The 18,947-nt window shown below is 35.7% G+C and overlaps 1 protein-coding gene and 1 long non-coding RNA gene across 9 annotated transcripts in view; one reads left to right on the top strand and one right to left on the bottom strand.

Annotated features, from left to right (window-relative positions):
* Window positions 1–18,947, bottom strand: part of LOC106074390 (uncharacterized) — a 98,100-nt gene that overhangs the window by 75,992 nt on the left and 3,161 nt on the right. For 2 of the 8 annotated variants that reach the window (XM_013235156.2, XM_013235154.2), the window contains exons 2-3: window positions 13,327–13,402; window positions 4,693–7,405 (exon numbers count right to left, since the gene is read on the bottom strand). In XM_013235156.2, coding sequence (XP_013090610.2) covers window positions 6,465–7,405; window positions 13,327–13,387 — 1,002 coding nt within the window. In that variant the 5' untranslated portion in view covers window positions 13,388–13,402 and the 3' untranslated portion in view covers window positions 4,693–6,464. Of the gene's footprint in view, window positions 1–4,692; window positions 7,406–7,534; window positions 7,704–13,326; window positions 13,403–17,297; window positions 17,526–17,649; window positions 17,815–18,947 lie in introns of those variants that run through there. The other 6 variants (XR_008779266.1, XM_056037524.1, XM_013235155.2 and 3 more) reach the window with 6 other exon arrangements.
* On the top strand, window positions 8,740–13,617 carry LOC129927641 (uncharacterized). The gene is made up of 3 exons (XR_008779269.1): window positions 8,740–9,138; window positions 12,674–12,774; window positions 12,895–13,617. It is a non-coding gene; the product is annotated as an uncharacterized LOC129927641 (long non-coding RNA).

Raw genomic sequence — 18,947 nt, 5'->3', positions numbered from 1 at the left:
GTCTCATGTTGGCACTCAGAGGCAAGGCAGCCGAATTGTTATAGACTATGACGGATCGGACAGATTACGATGCCATGGTCAAAACAATGGAACTACGATACGGCAATGAACACCTGCAGGAAGTTTTCAGGATGCAATTAAAGAATCGACAACAGAAAAACGGAGAGACATTACAGGAATTAGCAGCAGACGTGGAACGTCTCGCCCGTCTTGCCTACCCATCGGCAACACAGGAACTTCTGGATGTTCTGGTCACAGATGCTTTCATAGATGGAGTGCGAGATTCGGAACTTAAGAAAGCCATCCGAATTAGCGGAAAACGGAAAATCAACAAAGCCCTCATCTATGCCCTGTCCTACGAGGCGGCCGAAGTTTCAGCGAGGAGCATACACTATTGTCGGACGTTAAATGTGACGGAAGAGGAGGATCTGCCGAGGCGGATTCGAAGAATGGTGGAAAAGGCTTTAAATGAACGGGAACATTATCAGACCTCAAGGCGTAGTAAAAAGACTTTTCGTTGTTGGAATTGTAACACTCCAGGTCATTTACGGAGGAATTGTAACATGTTGTTCCAAGGCCAAGGCTGTGCATCGGAACGTCAACCGCTACGATTCTACGGGCTTAGGGAGCAAGAACGGGCAGCCCAGGAAATCGAAACCCCGAGAATAAAGACTCCTTTCAGAGTGTTAGAACAAAGCAGAACCTTGAGAGGGAAAGATTGGCGCTGGTTCTTATAGGTTCCTCTTGGACACAGGGGCTACGCGGTCGATAGTTGGACCCAGTCTGATTGGTGATCGGGAAATAATACGAGTGAATGGCTCTACTCTTAAAACGGCAGGTGGCGAACTGTTACCTATATTAGGACAGGTACGGCTTAATTTTGAAATAGGAAGTCAACCATTTAGTCATGATTTTCTGATCGCCAATGTTGTCGACGATTGCATCCTGGGTCTGGATTTTATGCAGGAATTCGGTTTATCTCTAAACATTGGAAGTGGAACTTTACAATATGGACACATAGAGTTCCCATTGCTTGATGATGGTGTGGAAGGCATTCAGGTGAAACGAATCGAACATACGACCATACCAAAGTGGTCTAATCTGTCAGTAAACAGGTATCATAAAAGGGACAAACTGAAGTGGATCGAACTGGAAGGCCAGCTACATCCTAGAAGAGCGGAGATTGAAACATCAACCAATCACTGTTGTGGCTATACGGGTAGTTACAAGGAAAGTGTTGGTGGTGGCAGCGCCGTCGATGATCATAATGACACATTAGATGCGTCTAGCTTTCAAGATAAAGAAAGTGGCAACCTTTTCAACGATAAGCACGGACCCGAAAAGAAAACACTAGATGAAGGAACTAGAGGAGTGACCTACAGGCAGAGTGAAACTATTGCTTTCGATGTCCTTGATATGAGTGCTTAATGGGCATGACCAAATCAGACAACGTTGGGGCTGTGTCCAATGCTCCTGTTTGGCTACCAGTACTAACTGCAGACAGAAATTTAATAAGAACTCTACGGGCGGCACCTCGAATGAACAATGCAAATACCAGAAAAACCATCAACAGGTCTGGACTTGACAAACGTGTGTACGTCTGCCTTCACAAAGCAGAGTAAAAGATGAATCAATTTCAGCGGAAACTGGACACTGATAATGTGGTTAATGGACATGTGTAGACAGGCCTACCTTCTGGAGATGGCTTGAAATGACAGTGTGTTTATGACCTGGCCTCCAGTGGGACTATAACTTTCTTGCCAGAACTTCATCTGCACTGACAATTCTTCAGCCCTAGCGAAAATCTGGTCATGTTCGGGACGAACATAACTAAGGAGGGGGCAGTGTTATGACTCTACATTGCGCACTGTCATTTGGCGCGACATTGTGTACCAGAGGACACGATAGAGAACAGAGGAAGTCAAGATGACCGATGATTAGAGATGAAAACGACGCTTGTGATGTTTTTAGTGTAATTCTAGATCTAGTTTCCTATTTGGTTATTAAACATTCTATTTTGTTATTTCATAATCCTTTCGTTGAGGTTATTTGGCTAAGTTATAGCAATATATATATATATACATATATATATATATATATATATATATATACATGGGCGTAGCCAGGGGGGGTTCTTGGGGTTCAACCCCCCCCCCCCCGAAATGAAATCCCCCCCCCCGCAGGGAATTAAGTGACTGATTTTTGCTTTCATTTTGTTTATTTTAGGTGAGATTTTAATACTAAATCATCACTTACCACAGCACAGCCGAGGGAGTTTTGAGTTAAAAACCCTGTACCAGGGGATTTTGAGTTTAAACCCCCCTACCATGGGGGTTTTGAGATTTTAAAAAAACCTATCAGGGGGTTTTGAGATACAAATCCCTCTACCAGGGGGGTTTTAAATTTAAAACCCCCTACCAGGGGCTTTGAGTTTAAAACCCCCTACAGGGGGTTTTGAGTTTTAAACCGCCTACCAGAGGTTTCTGCAGTTAAATCCCCCTCTTCTATAAAACAAAATAAAAAAAAATGCAAAACGCAATCCCCAAATTCCAACAGCACAGTTAAGGAATATTTTGATTTCAAAATTTACGATAAACCCCTCTTCAATATAAAAAAGCAAATTTCACATTCAAAATTTTATGAGCGTAGCCAAAGAGCCCCCCTCCAGTTGGGGTTTGAAGCTAAAAAGTACCTCTTCAATATAAAAAAAAAGCAAATTACACACTTTAAAATCTATGAGCATAGTCAAAGGGGTTTTAAGTTTAAATCCCCACCTCCAGGCTTTTTCTTTAAAGTTAAAAACTCCTCCAGATGGTTTTGAGTTTAAAATTCCCCTACAGAGCGTTTAGAGTTGAAAACCTCTCTCTTCAATATTATTTTAAAGCAAACTACAGTCACCAAATTCTATGATCGTAGCTAAATGGGGTTTTGAATTAAAAAAAAAAAACTCCAGAGATTTTTTAGTTTAAAACCCCTCAACAGATGATTTGACGAAAAAACTTTCCTTTTCGATATAAAATCTAATGCGAAATACAGGCATGTAATTCCAAAAGCGTAGTCAAGAAAGGTTACAAATTTCTACCAGTGGCTTGGGCTCCATTAATAAAGTGTGAATAGTCTTCTGCCGAAATTGAAAAACATTAAATGTGGCTCAACAAAGATGGCTAAGACAGATTTTAGGAGTCAGTCATAGAGATCGGGTCTAAATCAAAGAAATCATATGCCGAACTGGGAGTCGAATCCTTAGTAAGGTTGTGACAGAGCGTCGCATGAGGTTTTTCGGGACATGTTCTCCGACAAAATGAATTACGCAAAATAAGAGTTGCGGAAACAGCTTGCCGGAAAATGCGCCGAACGGTGCGAGAGGGTCTAAGTCAGTAGGAATAGCACATTAGCTTTTTGAAATCAATTTTTTAATAGCAAGATAATACACTGTAGATACCTCAGAATATGCATTTTGTTGGCTTTCAATACCAGAAATAGTGCTCGGCGGCGGGGCTTCGCCCCGCGCTGGGGAAGCGCTGCGAGCTCCCCCAGACCCCCTGGCTAGCAAGGGCGGGGAGTCTACAATAAACAATAAACGTCTTCCGAAAGGGTCAGAATGTAATAAAGATTAATTATGTACACACACACACATATAATTTTTTTCCGCGCCCCCCCCCCCCCCAAAACCCCTCCCGAAAAAAAATCCTGGCTACGCCCATGTGTATATATATATATATATATATATATATATATATATATATATATATAAATTAAGACAATGGAATAAACAGTAGTTATATTTTAAAAAAACTAAAAACAATGTTTTTTAAATATGTTTTATTTTATGTGTATTTGCCAAGCCGAACCAATTCTACAAGTTTACGCAAGCGTTAAAACGGTCAAGTACCCTCAGAGCGTCGCACCCATCATTTTTTAGACGTCTTTTAATGACTAAAACAGGGCTACCACAAGGGATCTCCTTAACATAAAGGTACTCTTATGTTGATATAAAAAAAATGTGTTACGATTGTTACTCACATACATATATGATATATATATATATAATGGTTTACCAAGGAACATTTATGCAAAGTTTAGTCAATATTTGTCTAACGGTTTCGATATGTATTAGGGACAAACATACATAATTTATATATATATATATATATATATATATATATATATATATATATATATATATATATATATATATATATATATATATATATATATATATATATATAGTCTCCAGAGGCTTATGACGATGGAGGGGCTTTCCCCAGCGGCGCAGACATTACACCATATAAATTAAGACGTGACACGTAACCTTTTTTTTTTTTTTGCACCTACACAACACATAAAGCATATAATTCTAAATCTAAACTATCCAAATAATTTTTTTATCTTTAATCTAAGAAATTGAAGACTATGCCTATTGGTTTATCTTTTTTTTTTCTTTTAAGGTCAGAAAAATGATTGTTCTGCGGTAATAGATTATGTATTATAGAATATTTTAAATGTATAGCAAGTTACTTATATTTCTAATTACAATATGTGTGTATATTAAAGAATAATCATGTTTTATTTTTTGCTTTATAATTAAACTAGTCTCAAAGATAAACCTTACAAACACATCCATACAAACTCAGTGTAGATAAATTAATAAAGATGTGTATTATGATCTAATATGTAAATCAGAAAGTCAAGTCCACTTCTTTTTTTAATTTACATAAATGATTTACCAATTTGCATTTATTCCGGAACAAAAGTCAGATTAATTGCAGGCATTGCATAAAAACAACACAAGTTACAGACTTTTTACAAAGACAATGAAATGAATTACTTCTTTCGTATTCTTTATTCGACCTATTCATAGTACACACTTATGCAACAATAAGAAAAGCATGGTCGAGAATAGTTGACAGTTGCAACTACAAAAGACTGCTTTACGACAAACCGACAGTATATGCAAACAACCCAAGGTCAGTGCGACGAGATTGTTTGCTTTACAACAATTCTTAAGGTAATTTTTGAAATCGCAAGATTGCCAGCTTTCTCATTTAGTCTTCTTCTGTGTTGAACTTGATAACTAGCAGGATGGAAAAGATTGTTATTTAAAGATATGCTATTGGACGTTGAAGAAAAAGGTGCGAGAAATGTAAGACGGAATGGGATATGACTGCTATCACGTCATCCACGTTGACATTAAAATTAGATGATAAATCTTTTTTCTTGCTGAATTGATATTAATGATCTTGAAAATCTCTTCTTGTGATTTAACGGAATATATATTTAACTATGAATAGAATGCTAGCAAGTGCAGATTGGATTTCAGGAAGATTAGAACGAAAGATACGCACCCTAAGAAACTATTAAAGTGATTAAAGTTAAAGCGAATAAGTAATATTTATCATTTCTAGGTTGAATTTATGAAAACGTATTGGGATGAAATTGAAAAAAATAAATAGATCGCTTTGCTAAATATAACTGATTATTATTTTTTTTTTGAAAGTAAAAAGTGCTTAGTTGTTCTATTTACTCAGTAAGTAATTTTTGTGTACCTCATGTAGAGGAATTATCAATATGCCGGGACATCAATGTGCGTTAACGTGGTTTGACACAAAAAATAGTAAGAAAACTAACTGAATAAAATCACGAATTTTTAAACGTTTAAAACCAAAAATACTTTCAAGCGTTAGTTGAATACTAATAATTATGTAGGTACGCTTCTTGAGAATAAGTCTCATTTATACAGTTGGTTCTACAGCACAAGATATTTTTTTCTTAAATGTTTTTAAACGTTTAAAAGTTGTTGATGTGTTGATGCTAAAAAATGTTTTTTTGAATTTTATGATAACTCAAGACTTAAAGTTTGCTGATGTTCTGATCTAGAAACTTTAATTAAATGGCATTTAAATTAATCTGACAGCACTCGTATTGAAAGAAAGACAGAGAAAGAAAAGCAGAAAGAGAACTGCAGAGAGAAAGTAAGGAATAGTAATTCAGGGAGGAAGACAGAGAGAGAGAGAGAGCGCGACAGCGACGGAAAGACATAGAACTACAAAAGAATGAGCGAGAGAACGAGGGAGAAAGAGATGTCATTATCAATATAGTATTAACATTATCATATTTTTTTAAACAGCGTTGTCAAAGATTAAAGTGAGAATTTTAAGATAAGTTATCCATAAACAAAAATGATGCAAAACTGGTAGACTTAGATCTAAATATTCCCAAAACAAAAGTGTTAAAGAAGCAAAGAAATTGTATTGTATCAATCTATTGATTTCTATAAATGTTATCCGTTTTACATTGTGTTAATTGAAACGTAATACATTTTTAACTATATATCTTGGAATATATATTTCATAATATATACATATAATAGAATTATTGTTTTACAAGCAGGTATAAGATTTAAAAAATTCAAAGCGTTTTATAATTAAAGAAACTTATTTCTACGTCACAGGTGAAACACCACACTATACGCGGCCAGCACAACTGTAATTTAATCCAGCTTTTGACCCACTGTGAACAAAACCAAATCTGCCCCATACGTCATTGTAACCAACACACTGGACATAGGCACCACTACTTCCTGGACATGTACTAGTTGTGTAAGTAAACTTTGTTCTTGCTCCCACCTTTAGTTTGTCCTTCCATTGGCCAAAACTAACCTGTTTAGAACATCCATGAGGGTGTGACACTATGAAAGTCAACTTATGTATATCTCTGGATTTTTTATATTTAGTCGCGACATTTTTCCAGACAATTTTATAATTTTTCCAAATTTTCATCATTTTTTCTCCTAAGGTTTTGTCACATGTCACACATTTCAGCCAGCACAGGTCACATGCAATATTAGCGTTAACAACATTGACCTTATCAAAACTAAAAGCAGGACTATCATCTCTATTATAAAACAATCTTATGGTCACGTGTTCGGCCTCAATCTCATCAAAAACCACATGTGTGGCAGTGTGCACATAAAATTCCCACCATATATTGCTGGGTGAGTCTGAATCTTCACAATTTCTACACCAACACTTTTTGTAGTCACTACATGGAATATCTCCATCTTTTCTGACTTTATCTTGATACTTGTTTACATACAAAACTCTTCCACTTCCTGTCCTCAAGTTTCTTATATTCCTCATGTTATAAAAGGGATAATGTTGAAATGAATCAGTCCAAAATTTTGGTCTGTGTGGGCTCTTCATTTTAACATTTACTCTGACTGTCTGGTCAGCTATAACTTTTATATACTCATACAAATCATTGTCTTGATGCCCTTCAGGTAAATGTTTCAAGGTGAATGTGTCTATAGGTATAAACTGTTTATGGCCTGGATTTTTTTTACATCTAACGAAATGTTTGCATAGATCAGCTTCTCCACCTTCTGACTCCTGAGTTTCATGATCACCTTGGAAAGAGATTTAAAAAAAAATGAATTAATCAAATGTTTACAACACAATATGCAATATAGATATCTATGAATAAATCAAATCCGTCTACTTTGTTTGTAGAAACCTATGCAAATGATATTATATACTTTTATAACTCTGTTTCCGCCTCCTGTTATGGTGCGCACCAGAGAGGACATGTTGATACTAAAGGAAGGACTGTTTAGATCCGGCTTAAGTGAACAGCGAGTTGTGAGAATCTGAGCTGTCTGTAACTAAGAGCCGTCATTCATGCTGACAGTGAACTGGATTAAGGATCTGGAGTGACAGTGGGAAGTGTAGGTGGTCGGTATTAAGGTTTAAGTAGGACAAAACTTATAAAGCTAAAGACAAGACTGGTTGAATTTCATTGTCAGTTTTTGGTAACTGTTAATAAAAACATATATTATTCACTTCACTTTTTTTGGTTTCCCATAGAATTAAAACAATACCAACCAATTAGAATTACTTGAGTTATCATTACATTTGTCATTAAGGGGAGGATTACCTTTGAAAAAAGTCATTTTGGACCCAAAAATGGATTTTTAGATGACAACATATTTAGATAGCTTATCCATTTATTTACGAGAATAGAATGTTCAATTTTCTGAAATAATGCTTTCTAAATTATGCTTTTTTTTTCATTTTTAGGATGCAGATTAATTAAGATTTGATTGAAAAACGTAAAAATTCCCCATAGTTACGCCTAAAATAACTCTTTTGCATAGCTAATACACTGGTCGTATTTGGTATCAAATTGTTCGGCTTTAAAAGCACTTTTAAAATTTGGCAACACTTTCTAATCTATTTTAAGACGTTTTTAGCTAAATTTGGAAACTTACGTACTCTATTTGGTAAGTTTTTCGTATAATTATAGCCCACTCATAAATGTTGAACGCTAATTGGTTGCTTACCGGGATTCCCCTAATGATTGAGTATCGGAAAACTTATCGAAAAAAGAAAAACAAACATTGAAACATGATGCCGTTTTCTCGTTGCAAACAATACAGTTTCAATAACATAAAATAAACGTTTTTGGATGTTTTATTCTTGCTATTCTGAAATATTCATCATGTGAGTATTGTCACAGATTACATTATAGAAGTGTTTGTACATTTCACATTTAAAAGAAATATAAACCCTCGACATGAGCCTCGGGATTTACCCCTCAAATCTAGACACTTGACAGCACGTCAGGATTTACCCAAGGGACGTGATTATGATGTTGCAAATCTATTGGTTGATTTGAAATTAAACAAAAACATTTTTTTTAAAGAGTAAGCGCCAGAGTATTGGCGAGAGTAGAAAGTAACGCCAGTCGATAAAATATTTTTCAAGTAGTCAGTCGTTCTTCTAAGAGCTCTGTTTTAAAAGCCTTTGTGATATTATGTGTTAATTGATCTGTAACTTGTACATAAGCTGTACTTACGTTTTATATTTAAATAAAGTTCCAGAGTTTTGTTTTTACATTATTGTGATTCTAGATCGTCATTTATTCAACTATTTTAATTCAAGTAAAATCCCCGGCATCACAACACATCGTACCATCTTACATCGTAACATAGAGTGTTGTGACATATTTGACAATCTCCGACTAATAAAAGTTTATGGACAACTTTTAACGAAATTTATTCAAGATCTAGGACCAATTTCTAAACTCTTCAAAGGAACTTCATTCTTATTTAACGGAGGACAGAATTTCTGTGTTTAACAGGTCAGTTGGTTATCGATAATTCTTTTATAAAGATTTTCGTTAGAGTTACGTCTAACTCACGAAATCTATTATTATATGTAATTGGCAAAAGGAATAAGACCAATATACATAATAACTGGCATTATTAAAAGACCAGTAAATCAAATAACTTGCATTATAAAAAAGACCAGTAAAGCAAATAACTGGCATTATAGTCATTATAAAGAAGACCAATAAATAATCATTTGTCCAGCACAAAGTAAACAGAAGACCAGATTTAACCAACTGTTAAACCAGTAAAAAGTACTCGATCAATAGATCTATATATTCAATCATACGACTCCAGTAACTACAAGTCTACTGTCAAGAATTTATTAGCAAATTGAGGCTTCAAGAACTTTGTCACTATATTATTATTATATCTGAGATAAAGCCAAAATCCAGATATTGAACATTTTGCTCCAATACAAGAAACTAACAAAAAAAAATTAAATATGGCTTCCGGTTCTAGAACACAACGACTCTTCGAATTGATAGAATTAGCCAAAGAAAAGCAAATTCCAAAGCCAGACCAGTGGGCAGAGAAACAATAAGAGAAAGAATATCAAGAGCAAGAATCTGAAAAACAAAGGCAAGAATTTGAAAAACGCATGCAATTAGAAGAAAAAAAATTGCAAGACGCTGAAAAACGCATGCAATAAGAAGAAAAAAAATTACAAGACGCCGAGAAACAAAGGCAACATGAAAAAAAAAATGGAATTCGAAAAACAAAATAAAGAAAATAAAGAAAGCATTCCAACTCAAGGTCACTCAAATATGTTGGACAAATACAGATTAATGAACAAAATATCGGCTTTCAACGAAAACATTGACAATATGGACTCGTATCTCATAAGATTTGAAGAAATAGCTACAACATCCGGTCTACCTAAAGCACATTGGTCGAGCTCACTCCTCACCCTTTTGACTGGCAAAGCTGTCAACATTTGCTCACAACTGTCCATCAATGAACGCAGCACTTACTCTGATATCAAGGAAGCTCTACTGCGCCAATACGGAGCAACTTCAGCCAACTATAGAAAGAAATTCTATAATGAAAGGCCACAGCAAAATGATGATCCTCAAATTTTTGTAGCTAATATGTCAAGGTGGTTCGATAGATGGGTATCCATGGCCAAAATAGAAGAAAGTTACCAAGCTCTTCGTCAACATATTATTATCGACAACATTACCCATGCTCACTCAGAAGATATTCAATCCTACATTATAGAGAGAAATCCTACTGATATCCAGACATTAACCAAGATCATCAGACAATATAAAGCAGCCTATCCAAACAAGTCAGTAAAGCCATCTGTTGAAGAAAATTTTGTCTACTTTGCTCAAGACAAAAATGCAAGATATAAGTCAGATGACAAAATCAAATGCAACAAATGTCATAAACTAGGGCATTTCACGTCTCAATGCCGCAGCAGAACCACAGAATGTTCATATTGCCATAAAAAGGGTCACCAAACTCATGAATGTTGGAAAAAACAGGCAGTCTCCAAAAATCAAAATTTTGATAGACCCACATCACCAACTCAAAGATACAGCAATAGAGAGCAATACAATCTCAACAAAGCACCTGGAAATAATAAACCAGATAACAAACCTCGCTACAGAAGTCATTCACAGGACTCCAGACCACAATATATGCCAAACAGAAGCTCATATAACAGAAGCTATTACAATGAGCACTCAACTATGACAGTCATTGCAAAGTCCAATGGTCTCAAATTTTATCCAGGCTTTGTAGAAGACAAGAAGGTGGAAGTTCTTCGTGACACCGGAAGCACGTCCACATTAGTACATGAACGCTTTTTTTTTTAAAATTCAAAACCCCATTAAGCTACGGTTATAGAATTTAGTAACTGTAGTTTGCTTTAGAATAGTATTGAAGATAGAGGTTTTCCACCTCAAAACGCTCTGTAGGGGGATTTTAAACTCAAAACCATCTGGAGGGGTTTTAAACTTTAAAAAAAGCCATCTGTAGGAGAGGGATTTAAACTCAAAACCCTCAATTGTCTTGGCTACGCTCAAATAATTTTAGTGTGTAATTTGCTTTTTTTTATATTGAAGTATTTTTTAGCATCAAACCACTCTGAAGAGGGGTTTAAACTCAAAACTCCTTTTGGCAACGCTCATCGCATTTTGAGTGCGTAATTTGTTTTTTTGTTTACATTGAAGATGTAGTTTTTAGCTTCAAACATCGCTAACAGAGGGTTTAAACCCAAAACCCCTTTGGCTACGCTCATAGATTTCTGAGTTTGTAATTTTCTTTTTTTTTTTTATATTGAAGAGGCATTTTTTACCTTCAAACCCCGCTGAATGGGGGTTTCAACTTAAAACTGAATCAAAACACATTTAGCTACGCTCATACAATTTTGAGTGCGTAATTTGCGTTTTTTTTTATACCGGTTATTGAAGAGTTATTTTTTAGCTTCAAACCCTATTGAAGAGGGGGTGGGGGTTAACTCAAAACCCCTTTGGCTACGCTCATAGAATTTTGAGTGTGTAATTTTCTTATTTTAAATGGAAGAGGGGGTTTATCGTAAATTTTGGAGGGCGTTTAAAAATCAAAATCTTCTTTACCTGTGCTCGTGAAATTTGGGATTGCATTTTTTTTTGTTTTGTGTTATAGGAGAGGGGAATTTAACTACGAAAACCCCTGGTAAGTTTTTTTTAACTCAAACCCCCCTGGAAGGGGGTTTGAAACTCGAACCCCCCTGTAGGGGGGTTTAAATTCAAAACCCCCCTGGTATTGGTTTTAAACTCAAAAACCCCTGGAGGGGGGTTTAAACTCAAAACCTCCTTTGCTGTGCTAAGGCAAGTGATAGTTTAGTATTAAAATCTCACCTAAAATAAACAAAATCAAAGAAAAAAAATCAGTCACTAAATTCCGACCCTGCGGGGGGGGATTTTTTTTCGGGGTTGGGGGGGATGAACCCCAACTTCCCCCCCTCCTGTCTACGACCATGATCTACACTAACTACTGGTCATATTGAATCCAGGTCTAGATCAACTAGATCTACTAAATATAGATCTAGATCTGTAGATTATTCTGTGCCAAGATGAAGATAAAAGAAAGAAACAGCGTATTGAAGCTCATATAAACATTAGATATCTGAAATTAAATCTGGTTTATATCTAATTCTAGACTAGTAGACGTCTAGAAGATTTGACTCAAATCATGTCAATGTAAATTGTAATAGACTCCTCCTACTCAAACACTTCAAACAGCTTTCAATGTTAGATGAACTGGTAGATCTAGATCTATGTATTGTATAGTGTCTGAGTGTGCAACCTAGTTTTGACATGGACTTTATATTATTGTAAGATCCAAATCTATATTAAAATTAATGATAATCCAACTGTAAGTTGACATGACATTTTGCTTTATTAAAATTGAACCTAGACATCAGAAGCTACTAATTAATGACAATATAGGCCAATGTTACCTGTGCCCTAGATTTTCCATAAAATTGATTATCACCTAATATTAATCTTTTGTCAGACTTGAAGTACTACTGGTAGCAGAATGAAATCCCTGCCTCCAAAGATTGGTTAGAATCTCACCAAGTTAATTGTGATATCAACTAGATCTATTCTATAAAGGTTAGTTGTTTTTTTTTTGTTTCTTGTTTTAAAACCTTATTTATTTAGAATAATTCTGTTGTTGCCACATGATGTTAACTTAATTTTTTTTCTTATACATTTTTGTTCTATACATTTTAGGATTCAAGCGATGGTGGTGACGAATTTTGATGAAATATTCTGGAAGATATTCATCGACAAGTTTAACTGCGCTACACCACACTGTTATCCAAATCTTTAAACAGAGTGTGTGGGATTAAACCTTTTGGAGATATAAAAGTAACTTAAGAAGAGTGCTACTCAATTTACAAGAGTCTATCAGAACAAACAAATTATACAACGAAGTAAACTTGGTGCAACACAAAATACGATTACGTCGATTCACTCATGATATAGAAACTTTTGGACCAAATCTAGATTTACTAATCCAGAAAAAGAAAATTGTTCTATTTTAGCTGCTGTGGGACAAATTAATGTACATTTTTGAAAGTTAGAATTAACTCTTTTTTTCATTTAAACTAAATGTTTATCTAAACTGTTTCTATTTCTCAACATTACAAACGACAAATTTACCCGTTTCCTGAGTATAAACACAAAGACTATTACAGTCACTATTAACACTGCTTTGGTCCATTTGACTCTAGACAATCTGAAATTGTAAAATATTTGTGATGCATGAGTCTTTATTTTTCTTTGACTAATTTCGACTGGAAAAATATTATAGTAGAATTACAATGTCAATATCGTAAAAAATGACATTTCACTTATGATATATGGAGGTTATATGATGTAGTGATTGTTTTTAATGAAGCAAATCTTTTATCATTGAAATGATTTTTCTCATTTACGAATATTAAACGAAAGACTTTCTTTAAATTATTTTTGTTTTAATATTTTGTTTAATGAAGGCGGTTTCAAGCATTAGTAACAACGAACGAACGACACCAATGAAGAATTGTAGTGGACTACAGACAAACTGTTAACCAGTTCACACTTCGGGATTCTATCCACTACCCCGAATATATGATATGGTCTCTCAAATAGCTAAATACGAAATATTTAGCACCTTTGATCTTTGCAACGCATACCATCAGATCCCTCTAAGGAAGACTGATTGCCCTTATACTGCCTTTGAAGCTGGAGGGTTCGGTTCCTCAGCAAATGCCTTCTTAATCTTCTGCAGCGTTACTATACAGTCATGTGACCATCTTATCACATTGGGTGCTCCCATTCTGATCAGATTTGTGAGTGGCTTATTCATCTCTGCAAAATCTGCTATAAACCTTTGATAGAAGTTGCAGAGTCTCAATAAACTACGGACCTGCCACTTGGTAGTTGGCTGACGAGAATTCATAATTTGTTGTAGTAGTTCAGGTTGCGGTTTCAGTGAGTGTCCTCCAATTACATATCCTAGAAAGGAAATACTATTGCAACCAAACTCCACTTAAGATGGTTTCATGGTAAAACAATTACATCTCAATGTATCTAGAAACATTTCTAGATGTAGTAAGTGATCTGACCAAGTAATGTCATGAATGCAGATGTCGTCTAGGTAGCACAGTACATGAAGTAGATTAGACAACACCTTTCTAATCATCCTGCTGAGAGTTACTGGTGCGTTGACAATCCCAAAACTAATGACATTAAACTGAAATAAACCAAAAGGACTACTAAACGCTGTAAGCGGTTTAGCTTTCTCCACCAGAGGTATCTACCAATACCCACGGGTCAGGTCTAACTTTGTTAAATTTGAGGTAGCAAGTCTTCAGGATTAAGTAATGGTTCCGAATCAAGTACAGTATCTTTTTCCAAATTACCATAGGTGCTTTGTATGGTGACTCAGTTGGTGATATAATATCGAACTTCAGCATAAATTGCATCTTTTCTTCCACTTCTTTCTATACTTTTGGGGGGAACAATAGAATAATATCCCACAGCTGTCATTGACATAGATACGCCATTTTTATCTGGAAAAGTTGAAGCATGTGTGTTAGAAAGACCTGCAGCTGACTTGATTTTACTGGATAAGGTTTCTGTTTTACAGATTCAGAATCTTTGAGAATGATTGATTGCTGTCTGTCAATATATCGTCATATCTAGATAGTACCTCATTTATTTGCTTCTATCGTTCTACTGATAGTGACTCTTCAATTTTGCAATCTTTCCAAGTTTCTAATTGTTTTAAAGTCAATACAGTCAATTCATGTTCGTCCTTCTCTGGTTCATTAACTATCTCACAACTGGAATGATAGCATCATCAGTGTTGGCAATACTTTTCTGTGACTTTCCACAAAACTCTCGTAACATGGCGATATAATCTACTGCAGTTATCTTTTTGACTTATTCAAATGATCGTTGCCTCTAAACAATCAGTTTACCATCCTTTCTTGGGAGTAGTACTTACAATAAGCTTCCTCCTTGAGTTTTATTTCTGTTAACAATGGTCCTGTGTTGTGCTAACTGTGACTCTAATGCTTGCTTTGCAAGTTGACATGTTGTTACCACTTTCTCTCTGAGCTCCACGACATGTTGATAGCTTGTTCTAGATTCATTATCAAGATTTTCTTTTGTCAACAAATCTTTCAGCAAACTAAGTGGACCTTTCGGGTTTGCTCCATGCAATCATTCAAAAGATGAAATCCTGTACTTTCTTGTGGAACTTTTCTGTAAGCAAAGAGAACTGCTAGGAGATAACTTTCCCAGTCTGTTGGTCTGTCTAGTGCAACTTTGCCTACTAATCGTTTCAAAGTCCCGTTCCACCGCTCGCAAACACCATTGTAATGTGTTGTGAAGGTTTGACGAATTCTTAAGTGCTTCAGAAACTCGGAGGTAAACTGAGTCCATTGATCACTTAGAATTTCTTCAGAGAATCCTAAACGAGAGAAAATGCTGAACAATTCGTGAGTATATTCTGCAGTCATTGTCTTTAATGGCACCGCCTCTGGCCAACGTGTACATAGGTCAACCATTGTTAGGATGTATATTTATCCTCTTTTAGACATAGGGTTTATTAGACCCACAATGTCTGCGGTCACTTTCTGAAATGGTCTGTCTTGCGGATCTGTGACCTGTAATGGGGCTTTTATATAACGATCTCTCGGCTTTGTATTGGCACAAGTGCTGCACGCTGAACAATATTTTTTCACATCTTTAAATATTCCTGGCCAGTGAAAGTTATTAAGGATTCTTTTTTTTTGTCCGTGCTATCCCCATATAACCCGCAAAAGGTGAGTCATGGCCTAATTCCAAAGTTCTGTTTCTGTCGGCGGCAGGAACGACTAGCTGTAGTTTCTCTTTGTTATCTTGTCTCATCATATGCCCATTTTTAACTTTAAATTTACTGGTGAGACGCTCCGCCAATTTAAAAATCTTAACTAATGTTTGGTTCTCCTTTTGTTTCAATGCATAGCTGGATGTCGCATCTGATTCTGGCTGTGAAATCTGATTATGTAGGATCGGTTGTCCCATGTTATCTATCACACCAGATTGAGATCTTGTCACAGCATTTGTAAGTTTTGACATTGCTATCCTATGCCACTTGTATGTATATGTGATGGTAGGCTCAGTTATGCCAGTTACGTTTCCTAGAATCAATTCAGCTGCAGGTCTTTCCAATACACATGCTTCAACTTTTCCAGATAAAAATGGCGTATCTATGTCAATGACAGCTGCGGGCAGTTCTTCAATTGTTCTCCCAAATGTCATACATTGAACTTTCTTACCCGTCAACTGGTGAGGGTGCACATGCAGTCTCTTCACTCCGATCGTGGTCGCTCTTGTGTCTCTCAAGACCGAAATAGATTTCTTCTCAACGAATCCAGGATACATTTTTAGTTTCCCAGCGTCACATGTTACCGCTCCAGTCATCAGGATCTGATCACATTCATGAGGGAGTTGTTTCCCATGTTGATAGTCTATGCAAACTGACGCATTCTATGGGTGTTCAGTTGGTCTTTCCCTGTTGCTGGTTTTAAACTCCTGGCTTCTGCTTGAGTCCATAGTCTCAATTCGCATCTTTGATTTCTCCTTTCATCTAACTAAGCTCCTACTCTCAGACTCTCAATTTGTGTATTTCTACATCAGTCTCTTTCTCTTTAGTTCTTGATTCTCTCTTTAGTTCTTGATTCTCCCTATTTAGCTCTCACTTCTCTCTCTTTAGCTCGTTCATTTAGATATTTGCCTTCTCTTTCTTTTACCCACTCTTGTAATGCTGTTCAGTCAATCCCATCTCTTTTACAGCAGCTATAACTGTGATAATTGTCTGTCATTCTTGTTTATATGTGTAGCATCCAATATAAACAATACTATTTGCTTTATTACTGTGTTTGACCTAGTTTCGTCTCGGCTGATTGTCTTAGCTTTTTCCCAGCGATGCACTTGAGCATACAACTTCACGGCCTTCTTGGTCCTTGACCTTTTCACAATGGCGAACCGAAGTTCTGCCTAATGTCTTCCAATACTAAGTCAAGTAACTCGATAAACGAGCCTCCAAATATGTTACAGCTCCTCTCTTATATATCTATTTTTAACTCGCTAGAAATTACCTTATTCTAGATACGTCTAGGTGTCCCTTGGTTCAGCTGTAGTTACGAGTAAAACAATCAACACTCGATAAAACAAAGAAAATGTAATGATCTTTACGGCATATATATCACGCGCTAGACTCTCTATCTCTCTGACAACTAACACACTTCCGGTCATTCGCGCAATTGTAAAAATAGATTATACATAAAAACACACATTCATCCGTGACAATATTAATGGTGAAATGGACTGCATTGGTTTATCCGGATGATTACTTAAACGGAATGACCCCATTTCCAATTAATCCTGATAATGGACCTTCTGCTATACTGTGAACTATACTTTACAGTTAAAAAACAACATTAAACTTACCGGGTTTTTATTGATAGTTTGTGCATAGTGTTTTGACAATGCTGATTTCAATGTAACAAGAACAAAATGCAATCGGTTAAATGTATTAATGAAAAAGTTCAAGCTGTTATAGTATTCTCACTTTTTTTCATAATAAAACTTCAGATGTATTTGGTTGTCGATAAACTATGAAAATAATACAAGAGTAATGTAAAAATAGCAGAAATAAAACAGCAAGAGATAAATTTAAACAGAAAGAAAGCATAAGGCCTTTTATTTTCTGGTTTAATTCAACAAAATTCTCATCCCAAAGATGTACGTAGTGTTGATAGTGTTGAGGTATAGCCTATAGATAGAGGTATACTGACGACGGACTGCCCTAGGTCACTTCAACGGACGAAATAGTTCTGGATTCAGACACAATAGATATAGATCTAGTCAATATAGATCCAAGTTCAATCTAAAAATATCCAACATGGCTGACAAAGCTAGACGCTGGTAACGGTTTCGAATTTTCTCTAATAGAAAGTCTAGATCCACTGGAACAAAGATGCCAAAATCCAGCTGCAGTCCAGATAATTAGCACAGACGTAGGGTAGATCTAGTAGAAATAAACGAATGTTAATCCAGTACTTCTCCAGTGTACTTCGCCAAGTGTAGAATTGTAGATAGATATATCCAGAACACGAAGTTAACTAGATTGTAGATCAAAATGACGCCCTGGCCGTCGTGGGTCGCCACATCTGTTGATGGTCTATTTTGTTGATGAGTATGTATATGTTACTGGTGCATGCGAGTCCATATGACACAACAACAGAATGAATCAAGAATATACTTAATAACGCAGGCTGATAACTTCAACAATTTAATAAACAATAAAAAGGGCACAGTCCTCTGTCGTCGCTAGCCTAGCGTCGTCCTCTTAGGCGTCTTGTCCGTTATTCTTCTTGTTCATTATCCTACTCTGTTCTTACTCGTCACATTACTTAGGAAAAACCCGATTCACATCAACTTCTACGCATCTTGTGTCATTACAGTAGTATTAGTCTTTGTTATAGAAAAAAGACAGAAGATTTAAGTAGCGAGAGGAATGAGAAATTCATAAAAGAAAAAAACTAGTCTATTAAAGAAACTAAAATGATATCCAGGGCCGGATTTAAGTTTGCAGAGAAGGTTTTTCATGGAGGCCTCTACATTTTTTCGAAAGCTCTAAAAAATCCATTTATTAAGAATTTAGCTTAAATAATAGATAAAGTAGAAAATAATAGAGTACTTGTAAATTTAATATTTTTATTCTTTTAAAAATTAATTTGCATATT

The sequence above is a fragment of the Biomphalaria glabrata genome, chromosome 8, assembly GCF_947242115.1.
Source record: "Biomphalaria glabrata chromosome 8, xgBioGlab47.1, whole genome shotgun sequence".
Classification (NCBI taxonomy): domain Eukaryota; kingdom Metazoa; phylum Mollusca; class Gastropoda; family Planorbidae; genus Biomphalaria; species Biomphalaria glabrata.
The sequence above is the reverse complement of the archived record's forward strand: the minus strand, read 5'-3'. Positions and strand labels throughout refer to the sequence as shown.